The following is a 20,136-nucleotide window of genomic DNA, read 5'->3' as shown; positions in this document are numbered from 1 at the left end:
GCTTGGAGATTACGCTGAGAGATATAGCGGCTCTTCAGTTTATTGTCTATCATGTTTGAATTTTAATGAGTTGACTTGGTCATAGCTCTCTAAAAATGGAATGGAAGGAAACAATAATCATTAAACCTTATATTTGCTTCTTATTATAAAACTATAGCAAGGAAAGAGGAGAACCTACTTTAATTTCACTGTAATATTAACCAGACTTCATTATGCTATAATTTCGCTATTGCACCATAAAAATCACATTTGCAACTTTAAACTTGCGAGATTTCACAGATATTTCCTGTCCCATTTCATTTTTTCGAAAAACGAATGATCATAGTTTTTATTCCTAATTCCTTGCAATTCATCAGAATTGTTGTTTGAAATTTTTGCACTTTTAACGTCAATATTGAAATTCCCAAAGGAGAAAAAACCCAAAAAAGTCTGAACGAATGATGACTGAGTGAACTAGGATAAAAGAAATTCCACACATACCGTTTCATGCTCAGATATCTATTTGTTGCGATTTCGATGGCCGACAACTGCGTATACATTTGAAAAATGCATTTCTCGGAGAATTGACAATGTAGTAATGAAAATCAGTTATGGTTTACTTCATCGGCATAAAATACAACGCTAGAATTAAGTTAAGCATAAGAGAAACAATCAAAACTTCAGTTGGTGTCGCGTGCGACGGCTACTAAACGAATTTCATCACAACGCCTGGATACAACTATTCGGGCTCTATGGATGTCCGTGTTGCGTGCGCTCGAAATTGAAGGCGTTTTGACTTCAGACACTAACCAATTTACTAGTGATACTCAATGACCCTAGTAAAAATTGGCAGTAGAATCTGTGTTCCAAAATACCATAGACCTACTGCCGGCTGTAAGAATTCCAATAGCTTCTACAGCCGGCTACACAATTTCTTATAGCCTTTTGTAGCCGATGGCGATTAAGCAACAGCCAGGCAATTAAGTGTATGCTAAACGTTACTAATTACTGATGCTAGGACTTAGTGAGTTTTTGGACTACCGCTCTATTTTTGGGCCGTAGTATATTGATTTATTTTGCGAGGGAAGCTCCGTACTTTTGGTGGATGCCTCCCACTCCTAATATATTAGAGCGCCTTCAGTTTCGTATGATACTATACAATACCTCTGGTGTGAAATAGTTGCTTCAAGCGCCGTGGCTGGCGGGCAGCCATAGCGCGGAACACGCATTGGCGCCTACAAATCTAACAGGGATACTTCACGCGTTGCGCAATGCGTGAAGTATCCCTGTTAGGTTTGTAGGCGCCGGCACGCCGCCGCTCCGCTTTGTGTTAGGTTCTAATATTTAATCTGGCGGAGTCAGCGTTATTCAACTCATGATTTTGAAATGTTTGCTCACTCTGTATGGATTATTCTCATTTTAATTGATGAAAAAAAATATGTATTAAAGAAAAATATAATGTATGTTTTGTAAATATTGAGGTGGTTCCGTATCAAAGTAAATGATTTCCAAAGCACACGAATTTCTTCACAATTTCTTATAGCCTTTTATAATAGATGGCAAAAAAGCAACAGCTAGGTGATAAAGTGTAAGGCCCGGCGACAGGAACTATAGCCCGACTGCATAATTTTTTATCTCTTCATATAGCCCGGCCGTATAATTTTCTCCGCATTCTACAGCCAGTTATATGATTTTCTGTAGCCTTCTTTAGCCGGCCATAAGAATTCCTATGGTATATTGAAACGCAGCTCTTATCGCCAATTTTTACTAGGGGAAGCGAGTCAATGAGAGGAGTCAGATAAAATGCGGCACCAGTAAAAGCTCATATTAATGTTAGTACGGAACGTAGAGGTTTTAGAAGGAGTTTAATTGATTTCCTCGTACAATTATTTCAAAGGAGCACCCTATACAATTTTGAAATGTGAAGAGAACATCGAAATTTTCAGTTTTGGTCGAAAATTTCATGTCCAGCCTCTCTGAAAGGCTCAATTCAATGAGCAGCGGGCTTTATCGCGAGGATCTTAGACAACAGCGACCCTTCAATTTTTCATTTGCACTTTGAATACATTTCTTGGGCATGAATGGATGCTCAACAAATCATACTCAGCATACCGCGATATCAAAACTGGAGCACAAAAGATACTCACATCCTACGCCTGTATGCACCCATTAGTGCCAAGTGCCTAGAGGATATCTGCATGATATGAACGAAACATTAAAAGCTATCTGCGATTTCGGATCCTCGCAGTAAAGCCCGCCATTGGCGCCGCACCGCGCGTGCCGCAGGTGAAGCGGTGAGTGCCTGGACAGTCAAAACGCCTTCACTCTCGTGCGTATGCAACATGGACATCCACGGAGCCCGTATAGTTGCATTCAAGAGTTACAATGTGTGCTAGTCGCATTCAACGCTCATTAAGCGCGCTCTGCTTGTTCTCTTTCACCGTAAATTAATTGCAGCGTTGCCTATTGTGCCGATAAAGTAAAATATTATCGATTTTTATTGCGACATTGTCAATTTTCCGAATATTGCTTTCAGTAGAGGATGTCAAACTTCAGCCTAAATTCTCCCGATGATAAAAGAAATGTAGTTTGTGGTACAGAGATGAGAATGGTAATCACCAACAGACTGTAGGTAGCAAATATTGTAGCTAACTCTAACCGCATTCACTAATAGTGCGGTCTGGTTATCCTTACCCTACAGCGTCACCGTATCAAAAATCAGGTAGACTCTCAATCTAAGTTTTTAAATTTGCCATATTTTTTTTTTTTCAGTGTCCTAATGGGACTGGTGCTTGGTGATTTCATCTCTGTGCAGAGATGTAAAATGTCATTCGCACAATTTATTCTGGTGCTTTATCGACGGCAAAACTCCAAAACCACGTATCTTGTTTGCGGTGTTATAACAGCTCCGTTCCCTTTTGATTTCTATAAGAAAGAAAAAATCAACATCATTCCTGCAAGATTGTACAAATTTTGCTGCGCAGAGAGAAGAATAACCACGGAACCCTTCAGGAATTGACGTAGAGTAATTTTCCATTGAAAAAATTAAGTGTGACAGGGAGTCTGCAACGTCGCAAACCAAAATACATAGTTTGTGAGCTTAACAATCGTCATATTCATTCCACATTCACACAAACACATTATTTGATAGGAAAATGCTGCAAATCGGTGTTTACAGTTCTGGCTTGTGACTTGCGATTTCTACGATCACTCGTTTTTCCTTCATTTTTAAGGTAGGCAACAAGTCTGTCAAGCTGCACGAATGATATTGTTTCACCATTTGTTTTACTTTGAGATCTTCGATCGACGAAAAGGAAGAGTCGGAAATAAATTAAAACCAGGCGAACTAAGAATTACTTACCATTACGTTTTCTTAGTTTATATATTTAGTAAAAAAATATGGAGATCTGTACATTAATTACAATGGACATTAAGGTAGATAAGTATATACAACAGATAGCTCTCATTAACAGCAAGTCTAAAAACGATATTTTTGGTAAATGATAGCAGGTATGTATAAGTCAAAAATTCAAAATGTTTTTTCTGATTTTCCTCATTAATTGATGAAATACGTACATTAATGACATTTATAGACGTATTTTTTGGAACACATCTATTCATCATTTTTCTATATCATCATTTAATTTACGGAAAGAAATTTTAAATAGTTTTTTAACCGCATGGACAAACAGTAGCCACGCTTAAACGAAAAGATGAAAGGTAAGATTCTGAAAGAGGAGGTAAATTTGAAAATTTTTCATAATGATGAAATTTATACGGTTTGCGTGTTTGATCGGCTTTACATGTCTAATCTAATATACATTCATGTCCTAAATACATTATTCTACACGATATATATGTTAGGTACAACCTGCAATAACAACCTTCAAAAAATGTCAGGAAATATTTAAAATTGTTCCAATAAAGATAATCTGAAGTTGGATCAAAACAACACGGTCCTTTGTCAGCGATAAAGAAATCCCTTAAAGAAAACCTTAGGTATCCGCATTTTTTTCAGTCAAAAACTTTAACGCGATTTTCTCAATATTCTACTTTTTTTAAAAGCTTCAACGACCGACTTTCAAAACGCCATAACTTAGATGATCATCAACCTTATCTCACCAGTTCGGTTTTATATCACTCTCTAAATTTCCTCCTAGCAAAATTCCTCACGTCTTTCCTATGGACAATTCCAGCACTTGTTTAAAATCTGAAACTTTAAGATCATTACTGATTCAAATCCAGGAAAATTATGCCTGTCATTCCAAGACGTTTCTTGAGGTGAGTATTATCTTCTTCGTATTTTGTCCCCTCTTTTATTTACAGATGTTTATGCGCTTGAGAGACTCTGTCGCCCTTCAGAAAATTAAACTTTTTTCACTCGAACTTCTTTAACTTGCTTTCTTCCTTCCGGTGTTTCATCAGATAAAGCTGCGAAGTTGCTCAATCTGAGCCCGAACAGGTGAACAAATGAAAATGAAAATTTTCCTAGGGGGTGGATGATTCAACGTTTGGGGCGAGAGAACTTCTCCTTTTTGTCGTGGTATGGCGTGAAATAGGACTCAATAGTTTCAAGTGTCTTCCCTTCCGTCTCAGGTAGGAAGAAGTAGAAGTAGAAGAATCCTAGGATCCCGATGGCGCCGTAAAGGTAGAACATCCCACTCAAAGAGAGCACACTCTCCATCGGAAGGTAAAGCCTGGCTGTGACGAATGTGACGCAATACGCCCACGCTCCGCAGATTCCTGTGGCAAAACTCCGCCACCTGGAGCCAAAAATAAAAAATTAAAAAAAGTCAGAAGCAATGGAGGGAGTTGTTGCATGTGTGAGGGATTTGCAATTTGACCATTGATTCTTATGTAAAAGTTCGCGAGAAACACGATCGGTCATTTCTCTGAAATCAACTCCCAAGCTCAAAAAAAGCTCTCAAGTTGAGGCCAAAATGGAGGGGATATCCCACCCTACCCTGAGAGTCCACCTCTACATCAAAACAAACTCTCCATGCAAAGATAGGGAGCAAATACATCGACAGGGCTGCCACTTCATTTGGGGACTCCAAAACTGAAAACACGGCATCACTGCTAATGTATTTGCTCCCTATCTTTGCATGGAGAGTTTGTCTTGATGTAGATGTGGACTCTCAGGATAGCGTGGGATATCCCCTCCATTTTGGCCTCAACTTTAGAGCTTTTTTTGAGCTTGGGAGATGATTTCAGAGAAAACCAGTGGCACCATCGTGTTTCTCGCGAACTTTTACATAAGGATCAATGGTCAAATCGCAAATCCCTCACACATGCAACATCTCCATTAAAATATAAGTATTAGTAAAATTGGCATATTTCATAATGATGTTTATCGAGTATATTGGTGGTGAGACTGTGCAAAATTGCGTACCTCAGTTTGCGGAGTTGCGGACTTTTTGTCATATTTTATTTTCTGCACCAATAACCACTAAACTTTTTTTTTTTAAAACTTCGGTGTTCATATTTTTCTCTCGTGAAGAATATTCTGTAAATATTTCAAGCCATGATGTCGGTTCGGTCTCCTTTTTGAAAATAAAATAGGGACGAAGATTTGAAACATCACTACCGAGAAACGCATTTTTGCAGTTTTAGCGTCGATATATCGATACCCATAAGAAGTTTGCCTGTACTAAGAATACTCTTGGAAATATACTGATTTGTAGGAGAATTACACAATCCCTTGCCGCTTTCCGCCGGCATCCTTAGACTTCAAGGGCTGTATTTACAGTTGAGAGGCTTGGAGGACAAGTTGCGAAGGTGCAGTTTTTTTAAAAAAAAATGAGATATTCATGAACTTGACTAAAACTAGTTTGAAAGTATATTCTGTGAAAAATTCACAACTAAAATCCAACTTTAAAGTATTGAAAAGTGAGTTTAAACTTCTTTTCCGCAATAAGGCTCCATGTTATTTTGAAATGTTAAACACGTATTTCTCGAAATGGCAAAACTGCACTTATGCGCCTTGTCCTTTAAGCCCCTCAATTGTTCTGCATGACTATATTGGTCTCACTCTCAAAGAAATAGTACAATTCTGCCCAGACTGTATTAATGGAGTAACCAGAATCTTGGCATAGAGAAAAAAAGGTGGTGTTTGCATTTCGGGCATCTTGGAATTTTTTTGATGACGTAGGTCAGTACGGCGGCTTTTATTATCGATTTTCTTGGAAATGGTGTGGTTTATGGAAAAAGTGCATACTGCATAAGTGTTTGAAATTATATCATGAGTTGATTTAAGCAAAAAATTGGACGTTTTCGTCTGTTTTTCATACTCCGAATTCCGGATTTTGCTGACAAGGTTGAACCGATCTACGTCCCAAGGTATACAATCCTCAAGATGCGAACACCTCCTTTTTTTCTCTATGGAATCCAGGGGAAGCAATCATCCCCCAAAGTCCAATACAATGCGCAATTGTATTATTTGTCTACGGTGATTTTGCTATTAATGGGCATTTTACCTGATGGGGAAGACCTCTCCCATGAGCATCCACGGGACGTTCATGATTCCCATGCTGGAGGAGAAGAAGACGATGGCGAAGAAGACAATCGGAAGCCACCGCCAGGGGCTGTCCGAGCTGAGGGTGTCGTTGAAGAAGCTGCAGTAGATACCCAGACCGAATACAGTGACGCAGCAAATGAACTGGTTGTACAAAATCAGATTCCTCTTCCCCGTGAACCGGAAGATGAAGAGCGGCATGGTTGATCCAACAAAACTCATGAGTCCGATTATGATCTGCAGAAACCCGAAAACATCACATATTATTCTCACCAAAATTAGTAATGAGCAGTTCAAATTTGGATATCAATATTGGAACTCCAAACCATGTATCTCGTTTGCGTTGATTCAAAATCCATGCCCCCTTTTCATTTTTTTTGGAAAATTTAATTTTTTTCCCCATTTTTTTTACTCAAAACGACAGCTTGAAATTTTTACAGAATGCTCCTCACGTAAAGAAAAAAAATTAAAAAAGTTTCAAGAGTTAGAGTTGCGTAGTTTTCTATTAAAAAAATGAAGTTCGACAGGAAGTCTGCAATGTTGAAAACCGAGATACATGGTTTGGTTTGGGATCGTCGCCAAGTGTATTTTGCCATAAGGAGTCACTAATTCCGTCTCATTTTAGAAACAACGGATACCGATATTGCCATTGGTTTCCTAATGCAGATAGGTGTTTCTATGGTGAACAATAAGCCAGGAATACTGCCTCCTAGTTTCAAATCGGAGTCCAACGACGCGCACCTCGCGTAGGTCACAATGCATCTAGCATAAGTATTTCTATCAGAACAGTCCAGTCATAAAAGATTTTTATTTCAGCAGCCATGACTGATTTTCTTCAGCCACTAAGAGATTTTTTTTTTACCATCATCCCTTCAATACTGTAAAAAGAATAACCAATTTGAACTTTTGATGACATATTTAACACTAAATTTAAAAAAAAAAAAAAAAAAAATTAAAGTTGAGATATTTGCCACTGATCCATTTGACTGTGTAATCTTAAAACGTCATCAGTCAATTATACAGGATAACCAAATGATAATTACAATAAGGTAATGAAAGATAAAGATTGATGAAAGCACTACAATTTGAAACTTTATTAATTTTGACGAGGAAAAATCATTTTAAGCACTTACGAGAACCCATTTTGGATTGACTGGAAACTGGAACGTTTTAAGGATGCCGACTAAATAGGGTTTAAAGGCTTGCAAACACATGCATTGAGTGAAAACGAATGTTAGGAAAATCAGTCGCACAGGCTGGAAGAGCATGGGGTCCCTCAGGAGCAGCAGCTTACCGATGATGCCAGACCTCTCACTTGATGTAACTTCGCCTGGAAGTTAAAGAAAGTTCTTTAAAATCTTCACATAAATCAAAAGATTTAACTGAAAGCATGATTATTGATGTAATTTTCTTCTTTACCCAGGATATTTTCTTGGTGTACATGTTACACCCCGTTGGCCAAATTTCCCAATCCTGAGACCGGGCAACTTTTTTGTCCCGTTCGTGGACAGGTCACCCCCGTTATCAAGGCTACGAATTTGCCGATGTTCTTGCCCATTCCGTGAACTAGGTAGCCAATCCGGGGACAGTACAGTCAAAAGTCTGAAAATTACGTCGAGCGGCTGGACGTTAATTTAGCCGCAAACCATACGCTAATCGACGGAAGTCCTCCACTGACCTACTTCTGACGAATTATTCGCGCGATTTTGAACGAATATCAAAACAATTAACAGATTACATGAATAGGTGTTACAACTTTTTTATTTTTCTCAAAAGTTATATATACAAACTTACGAGTTTATTTTAATTTTAATTTTTTTTTATTTTATTTTTTTTTAAATGTTGCTTATATTTGAGGTATCTTGGATATGCTGTATTTTCAAAAGTCAGATGCGTTTCTGCTCTACTAAAACTGAACTAAGTCGACTGCAGCGTCGTGATGCAACTATTCGTGTCCCACGGATGTGCGTGTTGCAATTGTTGCATGCTCAAAATTGAAGGCACTTTCGCTTCTCTGACTACTTTCGAGATGCACGGGACTCGTTAGTTTTAGCTTTCTAATGACAGAGTATGTTTATAGAGACACGAGGCCAGAGTATCTTTTTATTGAAACTTTAAATCTTACTTTATGACCTTTAAGAGCGGGATGTCATTTTGCCATTCTACCTGATGTTAAAATTTATTTTCCCGATCATTATGACGCATAACACTTATTCAAACTTTTTAAGTTGTTAATGAGGGACGATTATTTGGATTACATTATGCGATAAGGATCCACTATTTCTGGTCCATTTTAGAAACATTACATCTGCCGTTGGTTTTCCTATACAGATATGTGCTTTTATAGGAGAGCCAGAGATAGTGGTTCCTTACTGAGAAATGTAATCCATTTACTATTCTTAAAATTAGACATTAGTGAATTTTCATTGCAAAACTTCATCATTTGAAGAGCTCTTACGATAAAGCAAACAAAAATATTATCGATCAGACAAGGATGTTGCTCTATTTAGTGCCTTATTCACAGGAGAGAAACTAGACAGTTGGACGTATTTTTGCCAAACGGAACTATGTGCATTATATGACGTGAGCCCTGTTATGCATGTATTCTTATGGGTCTCAGGGCTCATGTCTTAATTAACATTCTTCCGTTTGGTAGAAATACGTCCAATTAGCACACTTGACTAATATTCTACATCAAAAAAGATTTCTAGTGGCTACTACGTTTCACAATATTTAGGGATTACGGGTGTTTCAAAATCTCTATGAGTACTTCATTCTCTCAAACGGACAAACCTGTATAACCACGTTATTTTGTCCAATTTTCCTCTAAAATCCACTAATAACATTTTTTTAAAAAAAAAAATTGAAACATATGATCATAAATAAAAGTCGAGTGGTAGATGCTAGTCGGGCCTCTATGAAAAAATGAGATAAGGCAGTTATTTTAAAACCCTGCAATTACGTGTTAATTTTCAGAGTTTGGCTATTGATTTAAATTTATCGATTATAAGTACGTCCGAAGGATTAAGTTATCTTTCTGGAGAATTATTGTTTTCATTGTTGCAGCTTGCGGACTTCCTCTCATGAAGTGGGATCATTGAGATAAAGCTTTCATTGTAAAACTGTCGACGATCATTATTGGGCACGCTCCAACTTCGGAAAGTTTTTCTGCATGGCGCGGAACAGTTTTGCCCCCTCTCACATCTCAATTGTCATGTAATCGCCAAGTGCGAATGATACCTTTTCTCCCAATTTTAAAATTCTACGGTATTAACTCGCACGGTATCACACACTTCAGGCTCAAGTCACAATAAAATCTCGATTTTTTTCTTCATTGTTATCATTTAATTTCATTTGAAACATTGGAAGAGTGCATGCGTTCTCTGTTTATGTAGAATTCGGTTTTATAAAGGAGGGTACCACGGATTTTTCGACAGGAAATAAAACGAATTATAATCTGTTCTAATGCTTCAAATTGGATAAATTTGAGTCCTGTTAAAACCAGAGTTTTAAAATATCAAGATCTCGCTCAATAATGTCTCGAAAATTCTAAAAGTGGGCTTTTATTTTTAATAATATTCTACCATGTTGTAGAGTAATATCGCCATTTGAAGGCTAAGACTTTTTTATCGTTCTTAGCATTGAGCGACCATTTTGAAATAGGATCTTTCCTGCGAAATTTTCCTTTTCAAAGTCGGATGCTTACCAAAATCATTTAATTTCTTTTCGGTAGGGCTCGCTGATTTTGAAGACTCGATGTGTTTCACCATCCGGTCAAACTCTTCTTGAACTTGATTTGGCTGCAAAAACCCTCTAAGCCAGCCCAAAGCCTTTTGCGCCTCCTTCAAACGGCCTTTGTGGACCAGCCAAACTGGTGACTCTGGGATCTGCAGGTCAAAGAAACTTAGTAAGTTTGTGCTTGCGGAAACTGACCGGTGAATTATTTTGTCAAAAATATCAATTTCCTGTTTTTAAAGCTAAATGTTGTCTAATACTTCCAAGAACATATGGTCAAAAATTTTAAGCTATGATGTTAAGGTGATTCGATAGACGCCACATTTTGTGTCAGAACGGCATGCGATATATCGCATCAATTTGTTTCATAATTTCAGCTACTTGTCATTTTTCTCCAATTTTGAGATCACAATTCTGTTGTCAGGAGACTAAAGCACTCACTTACCAATTTGAACGAAGAAATTCAACGTAATAAAGGCATGGTTTTTTTTTAGAGAGGAAATATTCCATTCGAGTGCAGTTTCGATATCAGTATCGAATGCGATGTTTTCTCTCTGAAAAAACCACGCCTTTATCACGTTGAATTTGTTTGTTCAAGTTGGTAAGTGAGTGCTGAAGTCTCCTGACAACAGAATTACGATCTCAAAATTGGAGAAAAATGACGATTAGCTAAAAAAATGGAACCAGTTGATGCGATATATCGCATGCCGTTCTGACACAAAATATGGTGTCCGTCGAATCACCTTAATAAACAATGCTCCTGTAAATCTTTGAAATAAATCGTTTCTGAAGGTCGATCAACTTTAAGAGGTTTTTCTTGAAATCCTGCTTTTTCGTTCTCTGCGTCTTTTGCTGTAATTTCTCGCTGAGCATAATGAAATGAGATAGCATTCTTACCTGCGTGAAGAGTATCATTGTGGTGACCGGGTAGATGAGATTGACAAGGGCAAACGTACGCCAAGGCATGATGGATCCTAGAAAGTAGGTGGAGAGATAGCCGAAGGAGGTGGCAGAGATCATGATGCTTAGCAAAGAGCCGCGGAGATGAGGTTCACCGATCTCACCTTTGAGAGACAAAAAGTTGTTAGAAGATCATTATTGAAGATTTTGATATTAAAATATGAGAAAAATCGTATCAAACCTGCAAAAAATTATTTATATTCTCTTTGTTAGTTCATACAGGATTTAGTCATCAAAACACAATTTTTTTACTCACACAATCGGCTCATTTTGGAACTTATCTAGTATAAGATCCCTAAATATCACCTTTTTTGGGAGAATTTGCAATATTCCAATAAATAATAAAATGTTGCAGTGTGCCAAAAATTACAGTCTATCTCATTGCTCAACCAATTTTACCCAATTTTAAGATATTTTATCACGGAAGTTGTTAGCCCTTTAAAATTGTGGAGGTATAGACAGATAGAAATACCGCAGAAATTTTCAACTTACTGCACGCACTTCTATCAAGACATGATATAAGTATTTCGTTCTTTTGAACGAGAGGGCAATATTTTTAGAAATGTTTGATATTGCAAATCTATGTACTCTCTCGTAAAAAATCCATTACTAGAGTTTCACCACTGAATTTTACACGAAGTTTGTGAACATTATATTTTTATGCATCATTGTTAAGGATCTCCTTAAGTCAGTCTTAATCACAATGTAAACCATATTAATATGTCGAGTCAGCCTGATGTCAGACTATGTTTCACATACCACCCTGAGTCAAACTAATTTAGGCTGGTGTCAACCTAAGTCAGACTCATCAGACCGACATTGACTTAGGTTGACATCAGCTTGAATCAGTCTGACACAGGGTAGCTTATGAAACATAGTCTGGTCACTTTTACTAGGGTTAAAGTCTTCCTAAGGAAAGGCTCTTTTTGAGGAACGAGACTCTTGATTGACGCAAAATCAACATCTAGAACCTTATTTAATTTTTTAACAATTTTCCTAGCCTTCTTTGCCCTTCTATCATATATCGACGGTGAAACTACCAAACCACGTATCTCGTTTGCGGTGTTTAAAAATCTACGCTCACATTTTATTTTTTTGAAGTGGACCAAATCAATAGCATTCCTTGAAATTTTCACGGAATTTTCTCCGCACAAAGAGGAAAAATCACAGAAATTTTCAAGACTGGATGTTAAGTAGTTTTTCATTTAAAAAATAAAGTATGACAGGAAGTCTGCGACGTCGCGAACCGAGATACGTGGTTTGGTAGTTTCACCGTCGATATCTCCTCAAAATGTAAGTTTATGCATATGCCGTCATCTCACCCAGATATGCGGCGATAGGTGCCTCGCAGAAGCCGATGCCCATTCCCATGGCGAGGGCGGCGGCGAAAAGGCCGGTGACAGAGGCGGCGTAGTGGAGCAGGATCCAACCAACTATGAACGGGATGTTGATCAGGGCCATACTCCCTCGGCGCCCAAACCGCTCGCACAGGAATCCCGATACGATACTCCCCACCGGTTGACACAGGAACAAAATGCTACCTGCGATACACGGAAATAATATCAGTACACTGGAAAAAAAAAACACATAGGATCTAGAGTCCAGACTCTTAAAAACATCGACAAGAAAAAATACTCTTGATTCAATCGGATTTTTGCTTAAATCAAGAACCAAGCCTCTTAATTTGAGCGGATTTCCTTTTGATTTAAGCAATAATCTGATTGTATCAAGAGTATTTTTTCTTGTCAATTTTTTCAAGAGTCTGGACTCTAGATCCGATGTGTTTTATTTCCAGTGTACCCCAGAGGCAAAAGGTACCCAACTCATACTTTTGAAAAAATCGAGTTAGTGGCGTTTTGAAAATCCCCAAAAATGGCTCCGTGTGTGCTGCCATGCTAAGGAAAAACGCTGTATGAACATTGGAGAGTTGCCAAATCTCCCCCTTTAAATATCAATTTTTAAGAAAAATTATGAGTATTTCTCCTTGAAATTTTCGGATACTTTAGATCGCATTACGAAGAAAATTCTCTGAAGAATTGAATGGATAATATTTGCAAGTATTTTTGAATAATTGTATTTTACCAAAAGAAATTTGGCAACGTATGAAGGTTCACACGGCGTTCTTCCTTAGTATGGCAGTGTGGCGAGAAAACCTACTTTACGTTGGTTGAAAGTTGCGATTTACATTGAAATTGTTACGGCGGATGCGCAGTTTTCGCCCGCGCGATATCTCGAAATGACTAAAATGGAATTGGATACCTTTCGACGCTGGGGTACTAATATGAGCTCATCAAGAACGCAACTTTTCGATGATGAAAGTAGAAAAACACGGATTTCGGTTCGTAACCTTGCAAATTATTATGAAATGTTTTTTTTTTGCTCGTTGGCACCGCAGTCTCACAAATTCATTAGATCTGTCAAAATGTGAAATATTTGTTTTAGAATGGTGCTAAAAATTTCATGAAAAATGTTTAAATTTCAATTTAAGCAATGACTCTGAGTCTCAGACAGGGCCGGATTTACCTACTTGCCGCATATGGGCCGCTAGTATTTTGCCGCCCCCTTCTCATTCGTTTTGAAACATATCAATTAAACCCATCAAATGAACGTGCCAGCGGGGAGGGGCGCATAAGACGCGTCTACTGTTGTTGAACACATTTTTTGGGAAAGCCTTGTCAACACTACTAGCAAAAGTTCACGGAACTTTGCGCGAAAGTTAAGTTTCGTAAACCTATCTCTGTGTGGAAAAGGCCTTCCATTCATAAGAAATGAACGAAAAAATTATGAAAGAACAAACACAAATGTGGATTAGGTAATGATTTTAACTTCCGCCACCGCGCCTCGCAGACCGCACTGTGTTTGACGCAATGCGTGCAGTATTCACGCAGTCTTGTAGGCGCTGTGTCTCACGCTGATCGCACTGTGTTTGCCGCAATGCGTGAGGTATTTATGCATTCCTGTAGGCGCTATCCGTTTCACGCTGTCCGCAATGACCGCACTGTGTTTGATGCAATGCGTGAAGTATTCGTGCAGTCTTGTAGGCGCTAATATGTGTTACATGCCGATCGCCGCGCCGAGGGCTTCTCCTTTTCATCTCAAGTCCTCGTCATCATTTATCTCTAGGTAAGTGGCGCCGTTCCAGGCCAAATTGCGAGTTTGGTTTCTCTCTTAACTCGACTAATTAAAGGTGCTGTCTCTTGTATCACTAAGAGACGGCAAAATTAGAAATTACTATACTCTCAGAAAATTAGAGATTATGTCGCCTTTTCTCGTTTGTAATTTTTTTTTCTAAATCCGAATTTTTTTTATACCTACATTTAAAAAAATTGCAAAATTTGCCGCCATTGGCCGCGGCCCATGTGGCCACCCCCTTAGTCCGGCCCTGGTCTCAGAGTCTGAGACTCGGTACATGCATTCCCTAAGTCCCATTTTGGTCAGTCAAATTTTGAAGTTATACGGTAAAAGCTAAGAGTCTTAGTCTCGTATCATCTCACAACCTGTTGTCTAGAGAGGGTCTTAATGTGCTCTTTAAATGGCTGAACATTTCCATTAAGAAATCAAAGAGAAATAAAACCAAGCATGCAAAAATGAAGCAAGTTTAAACCTTGCACCGGAAACGTATATTTTTCGACTTGTGTTATCAAAATGCATTATTATACGTATGAGCCTTTTGATGACAGTTATTGAGGTTGCCTCTTGGAATTTTAAAAAAAAGTAACCATATTAAAGGAACGTTAAAAAAAATAATTTAAAAGTTTTTTTATTCGTACTTCATCTCATTCAGTAAACTGTTTAGCCAGCAAATTTATCAACTCATTACATGCAGTGCGACAATACTTGCACTCTGCCCTGGAGTAGATGATCTTTTTACGGACAAATTCCAATAATAAATTCACATCGTATGATTCTTCGGTTCGGTCCACTTGAACTTGTCAGTATCACGCGATACTCCTCCACGGAGATCTTGTTGTCATACTTTGTAATATTTTCTTTTAATTTTATCAAATATTATGGGGAGAACGGTCCTTTTCGCCCCACAATCAGGCAATATTACTGGGACGGTACATAACGGGTTATCAGACGGCGCGAAAGTATTACCTAATCCGTTCAAACAGTGAACTGCGGTAATCCCACATGTGTTCAATTACTTGCATATAATTATCCACTCTTTAAAATTTCTTTTTTATTGAACATTTTTTATGTGATATTCAACGCGTGGCACAAAATTTAATTTAATGCAGGCGTCATTTCAGCGTGTTTTTTTTTTTTGGGGGGGGGGGGGGCGCAAAAACTATCGAGAGAAGTAAAACTTTCCTAGGGAGCAAAACTTGTTGGGAATGGGCAAACGTTGCTAGAGAACAAAATTTGCCTGGAGGAGGCAAATTTCTCTGAGAGGAGGGTTTTGAAGAAATTAATCTCGAAAAATATTCTAAAATTTTACCCCAAAATTATCTAGCCCCTGCCCTCCTCATCTGGCACTTTTGTTCATTACACATCAATGTTGAAATCTTGAAAACACAAAATTCAAATACTGTGGCTCAAAAATTTTACTGTTGCTCTGAGTTTAGAAAAAAAAAGACTAACCAATGTATGTTTGAATTGCATTTTTGAAAATTGCTGGGGAAGTATGCGGGATATCACTAGTTATAAACGGTATTTTCCTGCATTGGAATACAATTGGTAACAGGAAATTGTGACATCGTTAGTATGAAGTAAGAATTGAAACTGGGTCAATTTTGTCAGTCGAGACTATCCACTTAGCAGCTCTTTCCAAAATTAAACGTTACCTAGCAGAATAGATCCATATTCAAAGGGAAGTTTGACAAACTGATTAAGTTGCAACACGTATGTACTCACTGTAAATCGCGGCAAAGAAGTCGTGCGGTTTTATGTATGTAAAATTGCGGCGGAAAGGATATTTTCGGACGCCATAGTGGCTTTTTCGGCGATACGCGTGTAGTTGGGCGAACTTTAATGTACTTTTAAACACCATCGTCTAGGCTTGATATACTTAGTAAAATAATAAGAAAAAAAATAAAAATTAAAGATCTTGGAAAACTCTTGCCAACTATGTGCACTATCTCCATTTCAAAAATGCGAGGATTGAAAATTAATGAAAAAGCTCATTTGTAACATGCAAGTAATATTGACAGATCCAGGAGGTTGGCAATATTGTTTTCACTCTATTTAAGCCAATGAAAATGAATCGAATTTTGGAGGGGCCAAGTGCTCCGACGTTAATTGATTATTCAACACAGGTATAAATAGAGGAAATCCAGCATTTTCAACTTCCTAGACTTCCTAAACTCGCCTCTTTTGGGTAATTCATAAGAATATAAGGCTGAAGAGCGAGAGAAGTGAGATAGTTAAGAGGTCATACCTAACCAAGCTGCATCATAGTCGTTCAAACTCAGTTCTTCGTCCGGGTTGTTACGGAGGGCCCCCAAGACGATTGTTGGCATAACACATTGGGTCCCCATGACGACAACCAGGAGACTCTCCACCAGTGTGGCCAGAAGCTGAAATTTTATGGGAGGAGAAGAAGCATTTAAATTTTGAAGAGAGAAAAAAAAGATAATTTCAATGATTTGTATCATTGTCACTTCTGTAGAACCATGCATCTATAACTGTATGGAAATTTACACGGTTAAAACTCTCGGAGTGGAAGCCGGAGTGCAGTTTACTCCGGCGCTTATTTTACCTCTCAAGAGAAGAGTGTGGAGCAGAATCTACACTTTTTACGGGGCGAAATTCGCTCCTCATTCATAGCAGTCAGGTTTTCTTAAGGTAAAATAGCCTTGTGGAATTGAAATGCACTCCAGATTTTGCTCCGAAATTTCTTTATTGAGTTTTTATCAAGCGGTACCAGTCATTTATGGCTTAATTCAGGAATTTCATATATTTTCATCTATTTACCTGCAAAAACAGGTGCATTTAGTGCGCATGAGGTATAATGTCCATTGTCTGCGATTTCTCTCTTCTGCAAGAAGAATACTCTACAAAAATGTTGAGCATTGAGGATGATTGTTCCTCTTCATGCGTATGGTTACAAGTGGGAATTTTAAGAACACCGCAATAATGATCATTTTTTTTTCTGATTTTACCATCGCGGAAAATATGAGGAGAGTAATAATTCATTTTTCATTTCATTTAAAATCCTTGTCTATCAATAGTGGGCACCAAAGCATGCTGTTCGGAAGCATTAAATTGTATTTTGTAAGGTGTCATGCAGGCAAACTATTTGAGCTCTATTATCCTAAATTGTTGGTATAGTTAACAACGCTACTGAAAAAATAAAGATAAACAATTTACTTTAAGCCAAATGCTTCATATAACACATCTTTATTACATTTTCACCCCTTAGAATTATACCTTTTTGTGACGAGTTCTAGATGTTTTCTTCGTTTAAATTCCTTCAAAAAATTGATTTGAAACCGGACATGCATGATTTCAAGTCAGTGGACGAAAGCAATTTTCAATATACCCTCCAGACAATTCAAGTCTGTAGCATACAAAAACGCTGAGGCACACGTGGAAAGCAATAAAAAAATCGTTTTTTCTCACCTGAGAAAGGGTGGATTTAAAATTGCTCTTGTATTTATATTTTGTTGCGCCATCACTGATTTTCTGACTGTGAGGAACATCACCATCCAAAAGAACTTGGCATGAAAAACTGTTGACTGTCGTGACATTTGCTTCTTTTTCCTTCAACGCGTTGTGATTTTCTGTAACACCATTAACTGCACTACCATTTTCCATGGCATCATTGTGTCCATTGTGTAGGGTTCTGTCACAAGCTGAATCCTCTCCCGCAGTACCATTGCCTGAGACTCCATGGTTTGTTGAATCACTGTCCGGCAGGCGTTGATCGATCGTCATTCTGCGAGACGTTACTTGCTACTGGCACAATCATACGAAGGAAAGCTGGGATTCTTTGCTTCCTTAATCCCGCCTGCTGACTTAATCTTCGTATCAAGGCCCGTATCGTTGAGATTGAATTGCTACACTTAATGGGTCTAAATTTGAAGCAGAAGGCTTTGGTTTATTGCTAGCTCAACCGAATAAAATCCTATGAATGCAGTCACCTGCTGCTAGTTGAGATCTCTAAAACAAGTGATAAGGGAACATATACATTTCAGGAGGGAGTATAAATTAATTGAAAAAACAATCATAAATATTTACGAACTGGAATACCTACACTTCTACCATGCATATTTTAAAATTATTGACTTTTATCTAAATTTTCAACATGCACACACATTCAGTGGATTTTTACTTGAAAAATCATTCAATTTTACATGCTAAATTATCATGTAAAGTTTTTTTTTTACAAATGTTGAAAAATTTAGTATTTAAGATCAAGCATACCTATAGAAAAAACATTGTATCAAATTAGATTATTCACTTACTTTCTTATTTAAAAATGTGTAAGGAAAAGGTTTGCTGATTTTTTAACATAAACGTTTTTTTCAATGTGGGCAATAGGTAATGTCCCTCTCTCAAAACTTACTGTCTTTAACAATTCTCTCAGATACTTTTTTTTCAGTTTTTCCTCCGGTTACTGTTACTGGGCTTTATTTACAAAAAATTCCGAATCAATGCAAAATTAAACACATTGGAAAACAAAGACCAAGTATCACGCCAAGATATGCAAAACACACGACAATATAATCGCAACTGTCAATCGTTTTTGAGTTTAAATAGTTTTAATCCTTTAAAAATTACCTTTTTGTAAAAAAAAATCAGCAAGACAGAAATGAAGAATAATGAAACAGGAAATGGAAAATTCAAAGAGAGAAAATGGAAAACTCGTGTGTTAATGAACGCGAATGTGAAAACTACCTACTGGAGCATTAAGATGAGCACATGCTCTTGACAAGATCGATCAACGATCAATGGAGCCTTTTCTCAGACAGCTCAGCATCGCACGTGGACGATTCGCTGTTCCCGTGATAACTTTCGATTTCTAGTTGCGTCTGATGTGCATACTATGGTCCAAGCAAAAACCGCGTACGTGCATTCGATTTAAATCGCATTTACGCGCTTTTAAAATGGCAACAAACCGGCGTGCTGCGCGACCACCAGACGCTTGCATGAAAGCACTCGACATTTCGATGGCGAGACATAAAATATGTATCATCGTTTGCACTTTTTCATAATGTATGTTTTTAGTCACACGTGGCTCATACGGTTGTGTCCTCAAGTAAGGACAGAAAAAAGAGAAAAAATTTTGAAAAATATCGACAAACTAGGAAAGTAAAAAAAAATTGGAATTTAGCATTTTCGTGAACTGAGATGGTAGATTTGGATTCAAGCAATTCAAGAAATTTGGACTTGCAATCCAGTTTGCGCGCCATGCAGGAACACGTAAGTTGCAGTCACTATCTATCATTTCGAAAACGGCGGATCCATTCAAAATTAACATGAAGGAGGGCTTCAATTTTGGAGAAAAATTCCACCATTTTTCCTGCGTGCAATAGTCATTGTGACGATCTGAGATTTCAGCCATAAGAAATTATCGAAGTAGCGAATCCACTGGAAGAAAGCTTCTCGGTTTGCAATATTGCAGATCTCCTGAATTCTGTTTTTTCCCCCTAAAAATGACTGATTGCAATTTTTGAACAAAATTTTGTTCAATATTTTGAGAATATTTCCTAAAAATTTTTCACTTTTAGGAAACGAATTAGATCGGAATTTCGAAAAATCGCGACTGTAATATGATTGTCGTTTCACGATATTTTGAATCTGGCCTAGAAGCAAATTAAAACTACACGATGCGAAACATAAATATTCGTCAGTTTTTTCTCTGACTTCTGGGTCGTATTGTTCTTTTTCTATCACTTTACCCGGTCTTCCATGACTCATTTTTCCCTAGCCCTTAAGAACATCCTAGGCCGTTAACATCCTGTTTTTTTTTTCAAAATCAGACATTTTCTGCGTTTGAAGGT

At 37.7% G+C, this 20,136-nt stretch overlaps 1 protein-coding gene across 3 annotated transcripts; it reads right to left on the bottom strand.

Moving 5' to 3' along the window:
• Positions 1-3,326: 3,326 nt before the first annotated feature.
• Positions 3,327-19,095, bottom strand: LOC109036510 (facilitated trehalose transporter Tret1). 3 transcript variants are annotated; one of them, XM_019050780.2, is made up of 9 exons: positions 18,914-19,095; positions 17,753-18,292; positions 16,569-16,707; positions 12,511-12,729; positions 11,126-11,292; positions 10,200-10,380; positions 7,627-7,823; positions 6,456-6,730; positions 3,327-4,742 (listed from the first exon to the last, which is right to left on the bottom strand). In XM_019050780.2, the coding sequence occupies exons 2-9, from the start codon at positions 18,065-18,067 to the stop codon at positions 4,484-4,486; spliced, it is 1,752 nt and encodes a 583-aa protein (XP_018906325.2). In that variant the 5' UTR covers positions 18,068-18,292; positions 18,914-19,095; the 3' UTR covers positions 3,327-4,483. The 3 variants fall into 3 exon arrangements, with proteins under 3 accessions (XP_018906325.2, XP_018906327.2, XP_018906326.2); XM_019050782.2 differs by having other exon boundaries at positions 19,035-19,057; XM_019050781.2 differs by lacking the exon at positions 18,914-19,095 and adding an exon at positions 18,598-18,855.
• Between the last annotated feature and the right edge of the window lie 1,041 nt (positions 19,096-20,136).

This window comes from Bemisia tabaci, chromosome 6, assembly GCF_918797505.1.
Source record: "Bemisia tabaci chromosome 6, PGI_BMITA_v3".
NCBI lineage: Eukaryota > Metazoa > Arthropoda > Insecta > Hemiptera > Aleyrodidae > Bemisia > Bemisia tabaci.
The sequence above is the reverse complement of the archived record's forward strand: the minus strand, read 5'-3'. Positions and strand labels throughout refer to the sequence as shown.

What these genes read in the sequence shown, in the direction of transcription:
- LOC109036510 (XM_019050780.2), bottom strand. Translation starts at nt 18,067, where the DNA reads ATGACGATCGATCAACGCCTGCCGGACAGTGATTCAACAAACCATGGA. An exon ending in TTAAATCCACCCTTTCTCAG is followed by an intron (nt 16,708 to 17,752) that starts GTGAGAAAAAAC and finishes ATAAAATTTCAG; the next exon opens with CTTCTGGCCACACTGGTGGA. An exon ending in AAAGAAATTAAATGATTTTG is followed by an intron (nt 7,824 to 10,199) that starts GTAAGCATCCGA and finishes TTTAACTTCCAG; the next exon opens with GCGAAGTTACATCAAGTGAG.